The sequence below is a fragment of the Elephantulus edwardii genome, unplaced genomic scaffold, assembly GCF_000299155.1.
Source record: "Elephantulus edwardii isolate Elephantulus edwardi_28Jun2011 unplaced genomic scaffold, EleEdw1.0 scaffold00019, whole genome shotgun sequence".
Lineage (NCBI taxonomy): Eukaryota > Metazoa > Chordata > Mammalia > Macroscelidea > Macroscelididae > Elephantulus > Elephantulus edwardii.
This window is the reverse complement of record NW_006399769.1, coordinates 15,757,846-15,771,354: the sequence shown is the minus strand read 5'-3', so window position 1 is coordinate 15,771,354 and position 13,509 is coordinate 15,757,846. Positions and strand designations below refer to the sequence as shown.

At 40.5% G+C, this 13,509-nt stretch overlaps 1 protein-coding gene across 2 annotated transcripts in view; it reads right to left on the bottom strand.

The window, feature by feature from the left end:
* SOS1 (son of sevenless homolog 1 (Drosophila)) overlaps nt 1-13,497 on the bottom strand; it is a 150,054-nt gene extending 136,557 nt beyond the window's left edge. For both annotated transcript variants that reach the window (XM_006882336.1, XM_006882337.1), the window contains exon 1: nt 13,411-13,497. In XM_006882336.1, the coding sequence (XP_006882398.1) occupies nt 13,411-13,497 (87 nt within the window). The remainder of the gene's footprint in view (nt 1-13,410) is intronic.
* Nucleotides 13,498-13,509: the final 12 nt, after the last annotated feature.

The following is a 13,509-nucleotide window of genomic DNA, read 5'->3' as shown; positions in this document are numbered from 1 at the left end:
TGTTGTGTGCATAGGGTCGCTATGAGTCGGAAACCACTCAACGGCACATAACAACAACAACATACTTGAGTCAAGAAGCAGTCATCAGAAAAGAGCAAGGGAACACTGCATGTTTCAAAATCAGGAAAGGAGTGTGTCAGGGATGCATCCTGTCCCCATACCTTTTCAATCTGTATGCAGAACAGATCATTCAGGAATTAGGGTTTCATGAGGAGGAGTGGGGAATCAAGATTGGAGGAAGTTTTACTTAGTGGAGGAATACCAGAAATGGTTCAGAAGAATATAGCATTTGAAATGTTAATTTGAAAACCAATTGGGTTGTACTTGCCTATAATTACAAATGGGGAGCTCTGGTGGCATAGTTCACATTAAATTGTGCTGCTAATCCAAAGGATTAGATGCCTAAATAAAAAATTTAAGGATAAGCCGTGACTCTCCCTCACTGTTCCTGTCCATTCTACCAGAAAGGCTGCTCTCCTGTCCCATGGATCAGCAAGTTTAGCTCCTCCAGTGAGTGCCCAGAAGTACCCACTCCAAGTATCCCACCCACAGAAGTATCCCACCAGCAAGGTTGCTGACCAGAAGTTTTCTACCTTCCCCCTGTAGTTGCCTCTCTCACAGCTAGGAAGTCCACCACAGGCACCTCAGGTTAGGGTCCTGGTTCTGCAGCACATTTTGCCATCTTTTATCTTCTCCAGTGTTACACTGTCTCTGAGTTTAGGTGTTTTTAAGCACATGGAATACTCAAAGGACACTCTACCCCGGCTTTCTCTTGGTGGTACTGAAGACCACCCTTTTCTGAACTGAGTTGGCTCTTTTTAAATCTAGCAGCAAGGTAAAACAAGCCAATCTTCTATATTCATCACCAACAAATAGGTCCAACTCACAGTGATACTCCATTGGGATCTTACTGGGAGGTGACTTTCTTTCTTTTTTTCTTGGAGCCACTGGTGGATGTGAACTGTTGGAGATGCTCACACTAGTGGTCAGTAACACAACACAGTACTAACTACATCACCAGAGCTCCTTAATTCTCTGCAAAGGGTCCATAATAAAAGAAGGTGAACTATTTAAGACACCAGGATCAAAGGAAGACTCAATAATTTGTGATAGGCAGATGAAACTGGTTTGCTTTAAGAAAACAAAGAAGACCTAAAGCACTTACTAATTCAGGTCTAATAATTTGATAGGTGGAGGGAAGGGGCAAGGAAAAGGGAAAGATCTGGGCAAAAAGGCAGGGTAATGATGGGCAAAGTCCATTGGTGATTAATTTTATAAAACATAATGCATGAGAATGATTGTATGAAACACAATGTGAATGAAGAATAGTGTGAAATACAATGTATATAAAGTTTAAAAAGAAGGAGGGATAAAAAAAAGCTAAGGGAAGGGTGGGGAGCTCTGGTAGCCTAGTGGTTAAGAAGCTTCACTGCAATTTCAAAGGTACATGGTTCATATCTACCAGCTACTCCATGGGAGAAAGACAGGTAATCTCCTCCTGTGTTATTTACTACCCCTCAAAATCCATTGAAAGGTGAGCTATGGGTCAGTTCCAACTCTGAAAGGCACATAACAACAACAACAAGAAGAAGGGAAAGTTTACACATAGAGTAATCCTCGGATAGTTGTTAAGGATGAGGAGGGAAGAAGAAAATAAAAACTAACAGAGAACTTGGGTGAAGGGGGAGGCAATATACAGTAAGAAGTGGCTGAACTGAAAACCAATTCTTTTTGTAAATGTTCACTCAAATAAAGTAAATTAAAGGTGAAATAAACCCCCCCCAAAAAACCATATAGTCTTCAGTACTTATGTTATATATTCTTGTGCCAGAACTGAGTCATAGTTGACCCTCCAGTGGGTTTACAGAGGCTTAAATCTCACAGGAGATTGCTCCCATCTTTCTCCCATTGAACAACTGGTGGATTAGAATCCATGTCCCTTTGGGTTGGTAGCACAACCCTTTACCACTGAGCCACCAGAGCTTCAGAACAGAGAACAAAAATTCTTGCAACGGGACTAATAAACAACATCATGACAAATGGAACACAGTGAAGTTGTCAAGGATTTTGTTTTTCTTGAATCCACAATCAATGTCTACTGAAAGCAAAAGCCAAGAAATCATCCAATATATATGCTGAAATTGAGGAGAACCTGAAGCATTTATTGTAGAAGGTCAAGGACTACGGTGTTCAATGTGGATTGAAGCTCAAAATCAAGAAGAAAAAGATTCTCACCACTGGGCCAATTGGCAGCACCATAATAAGTGGAGAGGAGATGGAGACTTAACAATTTCAGTTTGTTCAGTTCCACAATCAACACTTTTGGCACCAGTGGTCAGGAAATGAAAAGATGAATTGCACTGGAAAAATCTTCTGTCAGGGACCTCTCAAAAAGTGCTGAAAAGCAATGATGTCAGTCTAGAGACTAAGATGCACCTGATCAAGGATATGGTCTTTGCAATTACTTGCTACACATCAGAGAGCTAGACAATGACTTAGGATGACAGAAGAAGGATTGATGCCTTAGAGTTGTGGTGCTGAAGAGTACTGAGCACACCAAGGACTGCCAAGAGAACACACAGATCTATACTAGAGACTTGCCTTGCTCCTTGGATACAAGGATTTTGAAGTTCCATCTCCCATCCTTTGGGCATACTGTCAGGAGGGAACAGTCCTTGGAGAAGGACATTATGTTTGGAAAAGGGGAGGGACAGCACTGGAGAGAAGATCCTGGATGAGATGGACTGATACAGTAACTGGGGTAGTAGGGGCAGATGTGTTGGAGACCATAAGACTGGCTCAGAATAAGGTCACTGTGAGTTACAGTCAACTCTACAGCACTTACCACCACCAACAAGGTACTGGGCAAATCTGCTGCAAAGAATCTCTTTAAAGTGATAAAGAGCAAGGATGTCACTTTTACAACTGAAGTGCAGCTGACTCCAATCCTCTCATATGATGTGTAAGCTGGACAACGAATAAGGAAAAAATGAGAAGAAATGACGTCTCTGAATTGTGGTATTGGCAAAGAATATAAAATATACCATGGATTGCCAAAAGAACAAACAAACCTATCCTGGTAAGAGTGCAGCTAGAATGCTCCTCAGAAGAAAGGATGGCAAGACTTCATTTCAAATACTTTAGGCTACAGAGGGGCTTGGTTGATTAGAGGGTCAGCAAAAAAAGACCCTTAATGAGAAAGCTTGACACAACGGCTGCAGCAGTGGGCTCAAGCACAGCAGGAAACTGTGAGGATGGCACAGGACCAGACACTGCTTAGTTCTAAGTCAGAGCCAAGTTGATGGCCCCTCACAGCACCACCATCATCATAAGGGTTCCATCTGTCTTGTCTGTGCTGCAGACTGTACAATCTCCTTATTGGGCTACACAACCATATCTTCAAAGCCCAAAACAATCACTGTTTAGGAATTAACAAGTTGCCGCAAAAGTCAGCAAATGTGTTTCTAAGCATGGTCGTCAATTTAAAAAGTGTGCGGCAACATGTAAAGACCATGCTGACTAAAAGGACTATGGTAAGCAATTCACTGCAGTGCTGTATTAAAAACTAAAAACAAACAGTGATAAAAAAGAACCCCACAGAAACCCCACATGCACACACACACACACACATGCACACCTTTTGGGAAAGGTAATATGCAACAGAAGGGTGATTAGAATAGCATAACATCAACAGAGAAAAGGAAGACAGAGGTGCATATAATACACAGACATCAAAGACATTTATGGCAAAAAAACAACAACAAACCAACCCCAAACAAAAAACCCAACCCACAACTTTAAAGAGTGTTGAGACAATTTGATTTTCACACACAGAAGCATGAAGGTGGACTCATACCTCACACTATATATAAAAATTAACACAAATAGATCAAGAATCTAAATAAAAACTAAAAATATGAATAAAAAATAAAATAAAATATGAAATGAACTCTGGATGGATCAAGAACATAAATGTAAATGAAACCACAATACTCTTACAAGAAAACATGGAAATAATAATTTCAGACTTAGTTTTTTTAACAATGGCTTTTCAGATACAGCCACAGAAACACAAGCAACAAGTGACAGGATAGATAAAGAACTTTCTACATATGAATATTTTTTTCCATGAAAGGACTTTACCAACAAAGTGAAACGACAACTAAAAGTTCGGTAGAAAATGTTCAGGAACCCTCTATCAGATCACTAATCTTTTGGAGGTGCACTGCTAACCCACCACCTCTCTGGTGATCTGAATCTAACAGCAGCTCCACAGGTGAAATATGGGTAACCTCTCATGTGATTTACAGGTTCGGAAACCCAACGAGGGACAGTTATTAGTAAGGATATCAGATACAGGCTTAATATCTAGAATCTATAGAAAGAACTCATTCAATTTAACAAACAGACAAGTTAATGAAAAATGGTCAAAGCATCTCAGTAGGCATTTCATCAGAAAAGAAATACAAACGATCACCAACACATGAAGAGATGCTTAATGTTGCTCTTGTTATGGATGTCACTACGTAAACTATGATCCATAGAAATCCTAGGAACATATGGAAACCTTGTCCCATCTGGTACCAGCTTACAGTGTCTGCTATGCTCAAGTTCACTGCTGCAAATCACCATGTTGATTCACTTCATTGTTTTCTCTCCTCTGACCCTCCACTTTTCCAAACATAATGTCGCATTCCAAGGACAGGTACTCTCTAGTAACAAGTTCAAAGTATATGATAAAAAGGTATATGTACCATCCTTGCCTCTGAAGAGCACCCTGGCTGCACTGCCTCCCAGACAGATTTGGTTGTGCTTTGGCAGTCCATGGGATATCAATACTCTTTGCCAACACAAATTAAAGACATCAATTCTTCTTTGCTTTTCTTTATTCATCACCCAACTTTCACATGAATATGAAGCAATTTTAAAAAACATGGCTTGAGTCAGGCACACCTTTATCTTTAAATTGACACCCTTGTTTTTTAAAACTTTTAAAAGGGCACTGACAGAAGCTTTGCCCTATGCCAATTCGAATTTTTATTTCTTCACTGCTGCTACCATGGTTAAATGCAGAGTTATCATATGATCTAAGTATATACCCAGAGTTAGACTATGAAGTAAGCAAGGGAGGTATGGGCTTAAAAGTGCTAATGGTGAAATAGATGTATGAGTCTTCACTAGAGATTACTAAATAAATACAAAAAAGTCCATATTTACTTTGGAAAGGTTTCATTTTGGTTCCTTAATTCAAACCCAGAGAACATGCTTACAAACACTGGAGGCTGTATGCAACATGCTATTTAACTTGCACCTACATGTAGGTGGGCTGAGACCCCCCCCATGTGGCATCAGTCAAGACAAAGGGTGGTTGTTGTTGTTATGTGCCATCGAGTTGCCTGCCACTCATAGTGACGCTATGTACAACAGCCCTAAACCCTGCTCTATCATGTGTCTGCCTGTCATCTAGTCAAAAAAATAGATGCTACCTAGCATAAGATTCTGTATTCCAACATGCAAACTCATTTTCATTTTTCTCCTTTCCATCTCAGAAGAAGTATGTTCTTTCATGTGCTGGATGCAGCATAACATGATAAAAATGTTTAAAATACAGGCAAATTACATGGAAAAATTCCTTAACCTTTTTAATCCTCTGTTTTCTCCTCTGTAAAATGGAGGCAATAATAGATTGTTAGAATGAAATTAATATAGAGGTGAAGCACATAATAGAATGCCTGACAAAATAATTCAATGCAAATCCCACTGCATGTCATCCTGCCTGGATACCCTTTTTGTGGTGTCAGAAACCTTGAAAACTGGCTTTTCTATCCATTGCGTTAGCCCTCGTTGGGAGGATGGTCTCCACAGCCACCTTAACTTTGGACACATGGTCTTGCAAATCAACAGCTGTGAGACCAATAGAAGGGAGCATTTTCCATACTGTGAATGATGTTGGTGGAGAGGGTGAAAAGACTGTGGCACTGCTGTGAAGAGACTGTGACAAGGTATAACAAGAGGAACACTAGAGCTGGAGCCAGAGTTAAAGGTTGTGTTTACTAGATGACTGAAGGAAAAGCTACCCTGAGATAAAATTTGTTGGATGATTGAAGAAACCAGAGGTTCATCTGTGCTGCTGAACTGAACCCTGACTCTCACTGACTGAGAAATAGTGCCTTATTAATCTGACATGGGACCGCAGGACTAAACATGGACTTGTCTTGTGTGATAGATATTCTTTGCCTCCCCCACCCTGTAACCTATTTCTCTAATTAACCCCACAAGTGTGAGTAAATTCTGTGAGTCAAGATGCAATCAACACTGGATCCAATGACTGGCAAAAACAAGTGCAAGAAGGAGCATGTGGAGTGGCATGTCTGGCCATGTAACTATTTGTCTGGTACTATGGATGTTATTCATGGGGACAGTTCCCCTTTCTGAAGCAGTCGGAAGTCAAATTCTGTCTTCCCCATGTTGCATCTGCTCCTTAAACACTTCTCCTCTAAGTATCTTCCTCAGCATAATGTAAGGCCCTTAACTCAGATTCTAAAATATACAAATTTACACCACCTTCATATAAAGCATATGTCTTCTCCAACCTTGAATCTCTTTCTTGTGGCAATGGTATCTCTAGCCTTTAACCACTAAGCTTCTTTAGAAATACTCTTGTTTTTATTGTTATAGACTGTCGACTCAAAACAGACTCATAGCTGACCCTCCAGCAGGTTTTCAGGGATTGTAAATCACTCAGGAGGAGATTATCCATCTTTCTCCTGTACAGCAGTGGGTGGATTTGAACAATGTGCCGTTGGGTTGACAGCATGGCTCCTTATCCACTAGCCTATCTTAGCTATTTTTCCTTTTCCCATGTGATTTCATCTCCTGGGAGCTCTGGTGGCATAGACTGTACCTTGCTAAGCTGCTAACCAAAAGGTTGCTTGTTTCTGGCCATTAAAATCCACCAGCAGCTCTGCAGTATAATGATGAACAGTATTTTCCTGATAAGATATACAGTTTAGAAACTCAAGGAGGACACTAAGATCTACTCAACAGCAGTAAATTTTATTTCATCTTCTTACCTCATACTCTGGTGGCCTAATGAGTTACACTGTCAACCCAAAGGCATAAAGATCTAATCCACCAGCTGCTCTTTGAGAGAAAGATGAGTAATCTCCTCCCGAGTGATTTACAACCTCTGAAAGTCCACCAGAGTCAGCTATGAGTCAGTTCAACTCATAATAACAAACTCTCATGCTGAAACTGCTGACGTAACTGACCTGTTAAACTCTAACCCACTGCCATCATCAAGTTCATCAAACTTCAGCAGGTTTTTTAAGTAAACTGCATCCAAATGGATTCGACATGCCAGAGGTTAGCAGTGCAACTCTTTAGTAATTATGTCACCAGAACTCTCTGCAATGATCTGTAAGCTGGTCAAATCTACCACTTTTAGGCACTGTTTGACTCTTCTGTAGCCTAGAAACATTTAACAACATTTTAGAAACATTTTAACAACATTTTTTTTTAATATCCTTCCCTCAATGTCTCAAACATTTAACACTTTCCTCATTCCTTCCAACCCTTCCTTTCCAGTCTCTTTTCCTCATTCCTCTTTGTTTGTTCTCCTCCTAAACAGTATTATCTGCTCCCTTCCCCAGTTCCTTTTCACTTAGACCTATTAATTTTCACTGGGTGATATCATCTATTCTTTTTTTCACCTTTTCAGCTTAACTGACTTATCACTGACACACAATAAAGCTGTATATTCAATCTGTATGCTGTACATTTGATCGTGAGCAAATGATTCAAGAAATTGGTCTTTAGAATGAAGAATGTGATATAAGAATCAAAATGAAGAGTCACCAACAATTTGCATTATGTAGATTGCAGAACCTTGCAAGTTCAAAGTGAGGAGGACTTGAAATGCCACTGCAGATCAAAAACTACAGCCTTCAATATGAATTACAGCTCAACATCATGAAAACAAAAATTCTCACCATTGGGCCAATAGGCAATATCATGTTAAATGGAGCAATTATTAAAATTATCAACCATTTCATCTTACTTGAATCCACAATCAACACCCTTGGTATCAGCAGTCAAGAAAACAAAAGACGTGTTGCACTGGAGAAATCTGCTGTCGATAACTACTAAAAAGTGCTGATGAGCAATGATGTCAACTTAAAGCCGAAGGCACACTTGATCCAAGCCATTGTCTTTTCAATTACTCCTATGCATCTAAAGTTGAACAATGAATAAGAATGAAAGAAGAATCAAAGTCTTTGAGATATTGTGTTGGAGAAAAGTAATGAATATCCCATGAACTGCCAAAAAACCAAATAGGTCTTTGAGGAAGTATGACCAGAGTACTCTTTGAAGACAAAGAGTTTCATCTCTCACAGTTTGGGTATGTTATTTAGTAGGTGCCAGTCCTCAGAAAAGGACAGCATGCTTGGAAAGGTCAGTACAAGAAAGGAAGACACCCCCAAGAGATTGACACAGTGACTGTAACAATGGGTGCAAGCATATCAGAGATGGTGAGGATGACACTGAATAGGTGAAGGTTTTGAGCTGTGGTTCTTAGGATCATTGTGAATCGTCGTTTGACTCCAATGGCACACAACAACAACACACTCTGATGAACCTTTGCTTATGCATACACCCTGCAACTATCTGTACAAACAAAATAAATTAACACAAAAACAACCCAAGACCACTAATCTGCCCTTTTTGTCCCTTTAGGTTGGTTTGCATTTTCTAGAATTTTATTTAAATAGAATGATACAATACTTTTTTCCTAGCTTCTTTTATTTGGCATACTTATTTAAAAAGTCATTCATGTCATCATACGAAGCAACAGTTCATTCTTTTTTACTACTGAGTGGTCTTCTATGATTATAATATAATTCACCTGTGGCCATTTAGGGTGTTTCCAGTTTGAGCCTGGAAGTTGCTATGACGTTCATGAATGCCTGTATATAGATGGTGTTGTTTGGCTGCTGAGTCAGCTGACTCTTGGTAATCTCATGCACTATTTACAATCATCAGCTGACTTTTCCAGAAGTAAATCTTTAAGGCCTGTCTCCCATGCAGCATCATAGCAAGCCTCCAATGACAGACTGCTGGTGTTGGCTGTACTGAAGGCAAAAAGTGGTCAGGAACTGAAGCAGATTTTCCCCGTGGACAGCAAGAATTCTATCACTGGACCACCACTGCTTCCCTTGTACAGAACATCACTCAATCACTCACTGCCATCCAGTCAGTCCACAGAAAAATTAACCTTTCAATCACCTGAGAACTTTAACTACTGTGCATCAATTCTGTCATTTAAACATCTCAAATAAAAAATCACGCCAAAATTCCATTCAGATGGAAACATATTTCAAATATTTATCAAGCTTGCTAACTTTTTCTCTTATACTTCAAACGTCTCACATTTTTCTCCATTTCCCAGTCTTTGGTCAAAGTGAACTGTCTAAACCTCAAATACGTAATAAGTCCTATTAATAACTCTTCAGTGATTTCTACTCCAAGGATAAACTCCTTGGATAAACATCAAAAAAATATTCTCAATAAATCAGCTACCTCTAAGCCTACATTCATCTTTTGACACTTACTACCAGGCTCTAGTTTAAGTATTTCTGGAATATGCTATTACTGTTTTCCCTCTTTGTGCTAAGGCTAATTTGAAGTCTGCAGTTGTAATGGACTGATATTTATTAGCGTCTCTAGACAAGAGAAGACTGATGGTATAGTAAGGTGTTCTGACCATATACAAGAATAGCTAGTCCAGTCTGGTTAAGTGTAAAAATATGAAAGGTGATTCCAGGAAATTTACTTGTAAAAGCAAGATGTAGCCAGATCACTGACGACCATCAATCTCATGCTAAAGGCTGCATTTCATTCCAGGCTCTCAAAAGGCACCAATCGCATGGCATGTTCAAAAGTATACTGTAACTTTTGAAATTTGAAAATTACACAAGGGCAGATAGGAGAGAATACAGAACTAAGTTAAGAGACTTTCCAACAGTATGAGAAAGGGAATTAAATTAGAGCAGATGGCGTTAAGAGGGAACAGACTCAAAAACGATATCAAGGGGCAATGAATCTACAAATTCTCCTTGAGTATTGACAATAACGCAGAGACAGAAGTCAGAGATGATTCTAAAGTGCTGACCAAATAATTTCATTAAGCCAGCTGTCACTGAATAAATCTCAAATTAATGGCAATCCCATGCATGTCAGGGTAGAAGTGTGCACTCCTAAAAGTAAACCAATAGACCTGTCTTCGGTGATGCCTCTGGGTAGATTCAAACTGTCAACCGTTTTGTTAGCAGCTGAGCGCTTAACTAGTCGTACCACCCAAAGACTCCTTAAATCAAGAAATATTAGTAACCGTGGAAAGGAAGAGAGTAATGGTTTTCATTTGGAAAATACTGTGTTTAAGGTTTGTGAATGAAACATACATATCCCCACACCATTCAAACAACATGAGTGAATATTCATTCAGATAATATGGGGAACAAAATGAGGGTAAGATAACAGTTCTGTTCTCTAGCTGTGGAACTTGGAAACGGACAAGAAAGTGTTGATAGGCGCCAGCAAGTCAATTCTGACTCAAAGTGACCCCAACTGCTCCATGGGCTGTCTGTACTCTTTATGGACCAAACTGCCAGGCCTTTTTACCAAAGAGGTGCCACCTACCTCTCTAGCAAATGAAACACATGCCATCAGGATTCCTGAGACAAGTAAATAAAAGTTTAAAATTTACTGTGGTATGCTAGAGGAAAATGATAAAGAACACAAAGGAGGAAGATACAATTTAACCCTGGAGATTTGAGAAAAATTCTGACTTAGTGAGTTCAGGAGCACCTTTAAACAGATAAAGAAGGGCAGCCCAGGCAAAGGAAACGGTATGTTCAAAGAGTTCAGGTATAAGGAAACAATGGTTGGAAATAAATAATAGTCTGATGGAAGAATTCAAGATGCAGCACTACTATGATGACATGTCCAGCAGGTTTTGAACTCCCACAAGCACATCCAGGTAGGAAATGTTTTCAGTCTTTTCTTAGGTTGCTTCAAGTCTGCAACAGTGAACATTAATAGGAAGAACCTATCATGTCAGCTAGATGTGCACAGGGCCACATCTATCTCCTCACCATCACTTCTACTATCATGACAAGGTATCTCTGCTAAAAGTCAAATGTTAGTTTAATTAAGTCAATAAACAGTGAGCCAGTGCAGAGTTTGGTGGATTTTAGTGAACTAGTGCAGACTGTGGTGATTGTGCTGTGCTTTGTTTAAAGGGGCCCACCAACTAACCAGCTCTAAGTGTACCTGGCCCAAGCCATAGTATTTTCAATTGCTTCATATGTGAAAGTTGGACAATTAATAAGGAAAACTGAAACAGAACTGTTGTTTTTGAATTATGGTGTTGGCAAAGAGCATTGACTATGCCATGGGCTGCCAAAAGAACAAATAAATCTGTCTTAAAAGTGTAGATCAGGTGCTCTTTAGAGGCAGACTGTGAGATTTCATTTCACATACTTTCCGCATATTTTAGGAGAGGTTGTCCTTGGGAAAGGGTGTCATGCTTGGAAAAGTGAAGAATCAGCAAAGGAGAGAAAGATCCTCATGAGAGGGTAGGCTATAATGATTGCAACAATGGGCTTAAAGCACAGGACAGATTGTGAGGCTGGCAGTGAACAGGGCAGCATTAGATCTGTCACATGTAGCATCTCTTTGATTCCAAGGCACCTACAAACAATAGCAGACTTATTTGCATGTAAGGCCAACATAGATTTTCCTACACAGGATAATCTGCACATTCAAATTTGATGTAATAGCTCCCATTTTTAAATGCTGACAACAAGTTACAATTAAAAACAACACTGTGTCAACCAACTAAAATGCTTTGTGGCTGAGAATTCAGAAATGCTAGAGGTGAGGCAGGTCTGCCCAACTCTTCTTTCCTCACTTTCAGAATCCTCCACTGGTAGGCTATCCTGGCAGTTTCCTCAAATAAGAACTGACTAGTTCTGTGCAAAACAGCTTTAACCTGATACTATTTTATTAGTTCTTTCAATGTTTTCAAGCATTTACTGTCTACTTCCCTGTTGGAATCTCTCTTTCTAGTATCACTGTAACTTCTTACTCTTCTTGTATGATAAAAGCAAGAAGCCAAGCTTGCAAGTAAGACAAAGTAAATAGATAGCTGAGAAAGCCTGATGGGATTTCTAAAGAATAGGATACAAGTTATAGATGATATCTCTGGTTTTCTTAAGAAACAAGACGACGATAATATTTGTGACTAGTCAGACATTTGGGGCTGCGGGGGAAAGACAGTAACTTAAATCTGAAATACATGAGGATATTCTGCCAATAACCCAAATCATTTCTACAGTAAGACACCAAAGGAGAGGGGGAGGGGAAGAACAGGCAAAAGGGAAAGTAAAAGTTGCTGGTCTTTGAAAGTAACTTTTTCAAATGTATTTTTAACAATAGTTTAGTACAAAAAGTACACCATACTCTCAATTCCCAGCAGGAACAGAAACATAGTTTACCAAGATAACATGAAACGTACTACAAGCATCAACCAACCAAGATTCAGAAACTCTATTAAGGGTAAATCACCCTCTCTAGAGAAGGTAAATGATCAGGAAACAAAAAAATACTCCAGTGGTTGTTTCTAAAAGTCATTCAAACACATCGGTTTCTAATGTTCTGATGTATTTATTAAGTCATGATGTAGCTTGAAAAGATATTAAAATGTATTAGCATTTCCTAATTATGCTAAAATACTTGAAAGTGCAGAACAAGAGGGATAACTTTCAATAACAATCGCGAAGAATCCTACACAGGTTGAAAAGATCGAGAACCAATTAAACCAGAGGACAGATTTTCAGACTTTGCAACGGGGAAGAAAACCCCAAATCCCAGCCCCCGATGAAAATAGTGGCGCTTGCCCACTCCTGCCCCTGCTCCTCAGAGAGGTGGAGGAATTTAGGGGAACGGGAGGGACTGCGAGGTCGAACAGAGCAGGCCGTGTTCCTGTTGCTACTGCCAGGCCAGCTCTGCAATTATTTACAAGCATGATGGCCACTGCCCTCCTGGAGCCCACTAGAACGAGCACTGCGGAGGCCTCCGAGGGCAGGCTGACAGCAGCCCCGGGCAGACGGCGAGGGGGCCAGCGGCCGGGCGGACCTCCGCGGAAAGCTGGCGTGGCTGAGCCCAGGCGCTGGGCATTAACGGCCCAGCGCTCGGGCTCCTCGAGGCCTTCGCACACACCGGGGAATGTCAACAGCGAGCGCCAGACGCATGGGGGGCGGGGGACCGCTCGGTGTGCGCCGGGGAGACCGGGGGCCCCGCCTCCCCACCCTCACCGGCGCCGGCAAGTGGGGTCCGCACGCTCCTCACCTTTTTCAGCGCTGGCACCAAAAGACCCCGCCACTTGGGTGCATTCTCGTCGCTGAAAAACTCGTAAGGCAGCTGCTGCGCCTGCATGGTGCCCCGCGG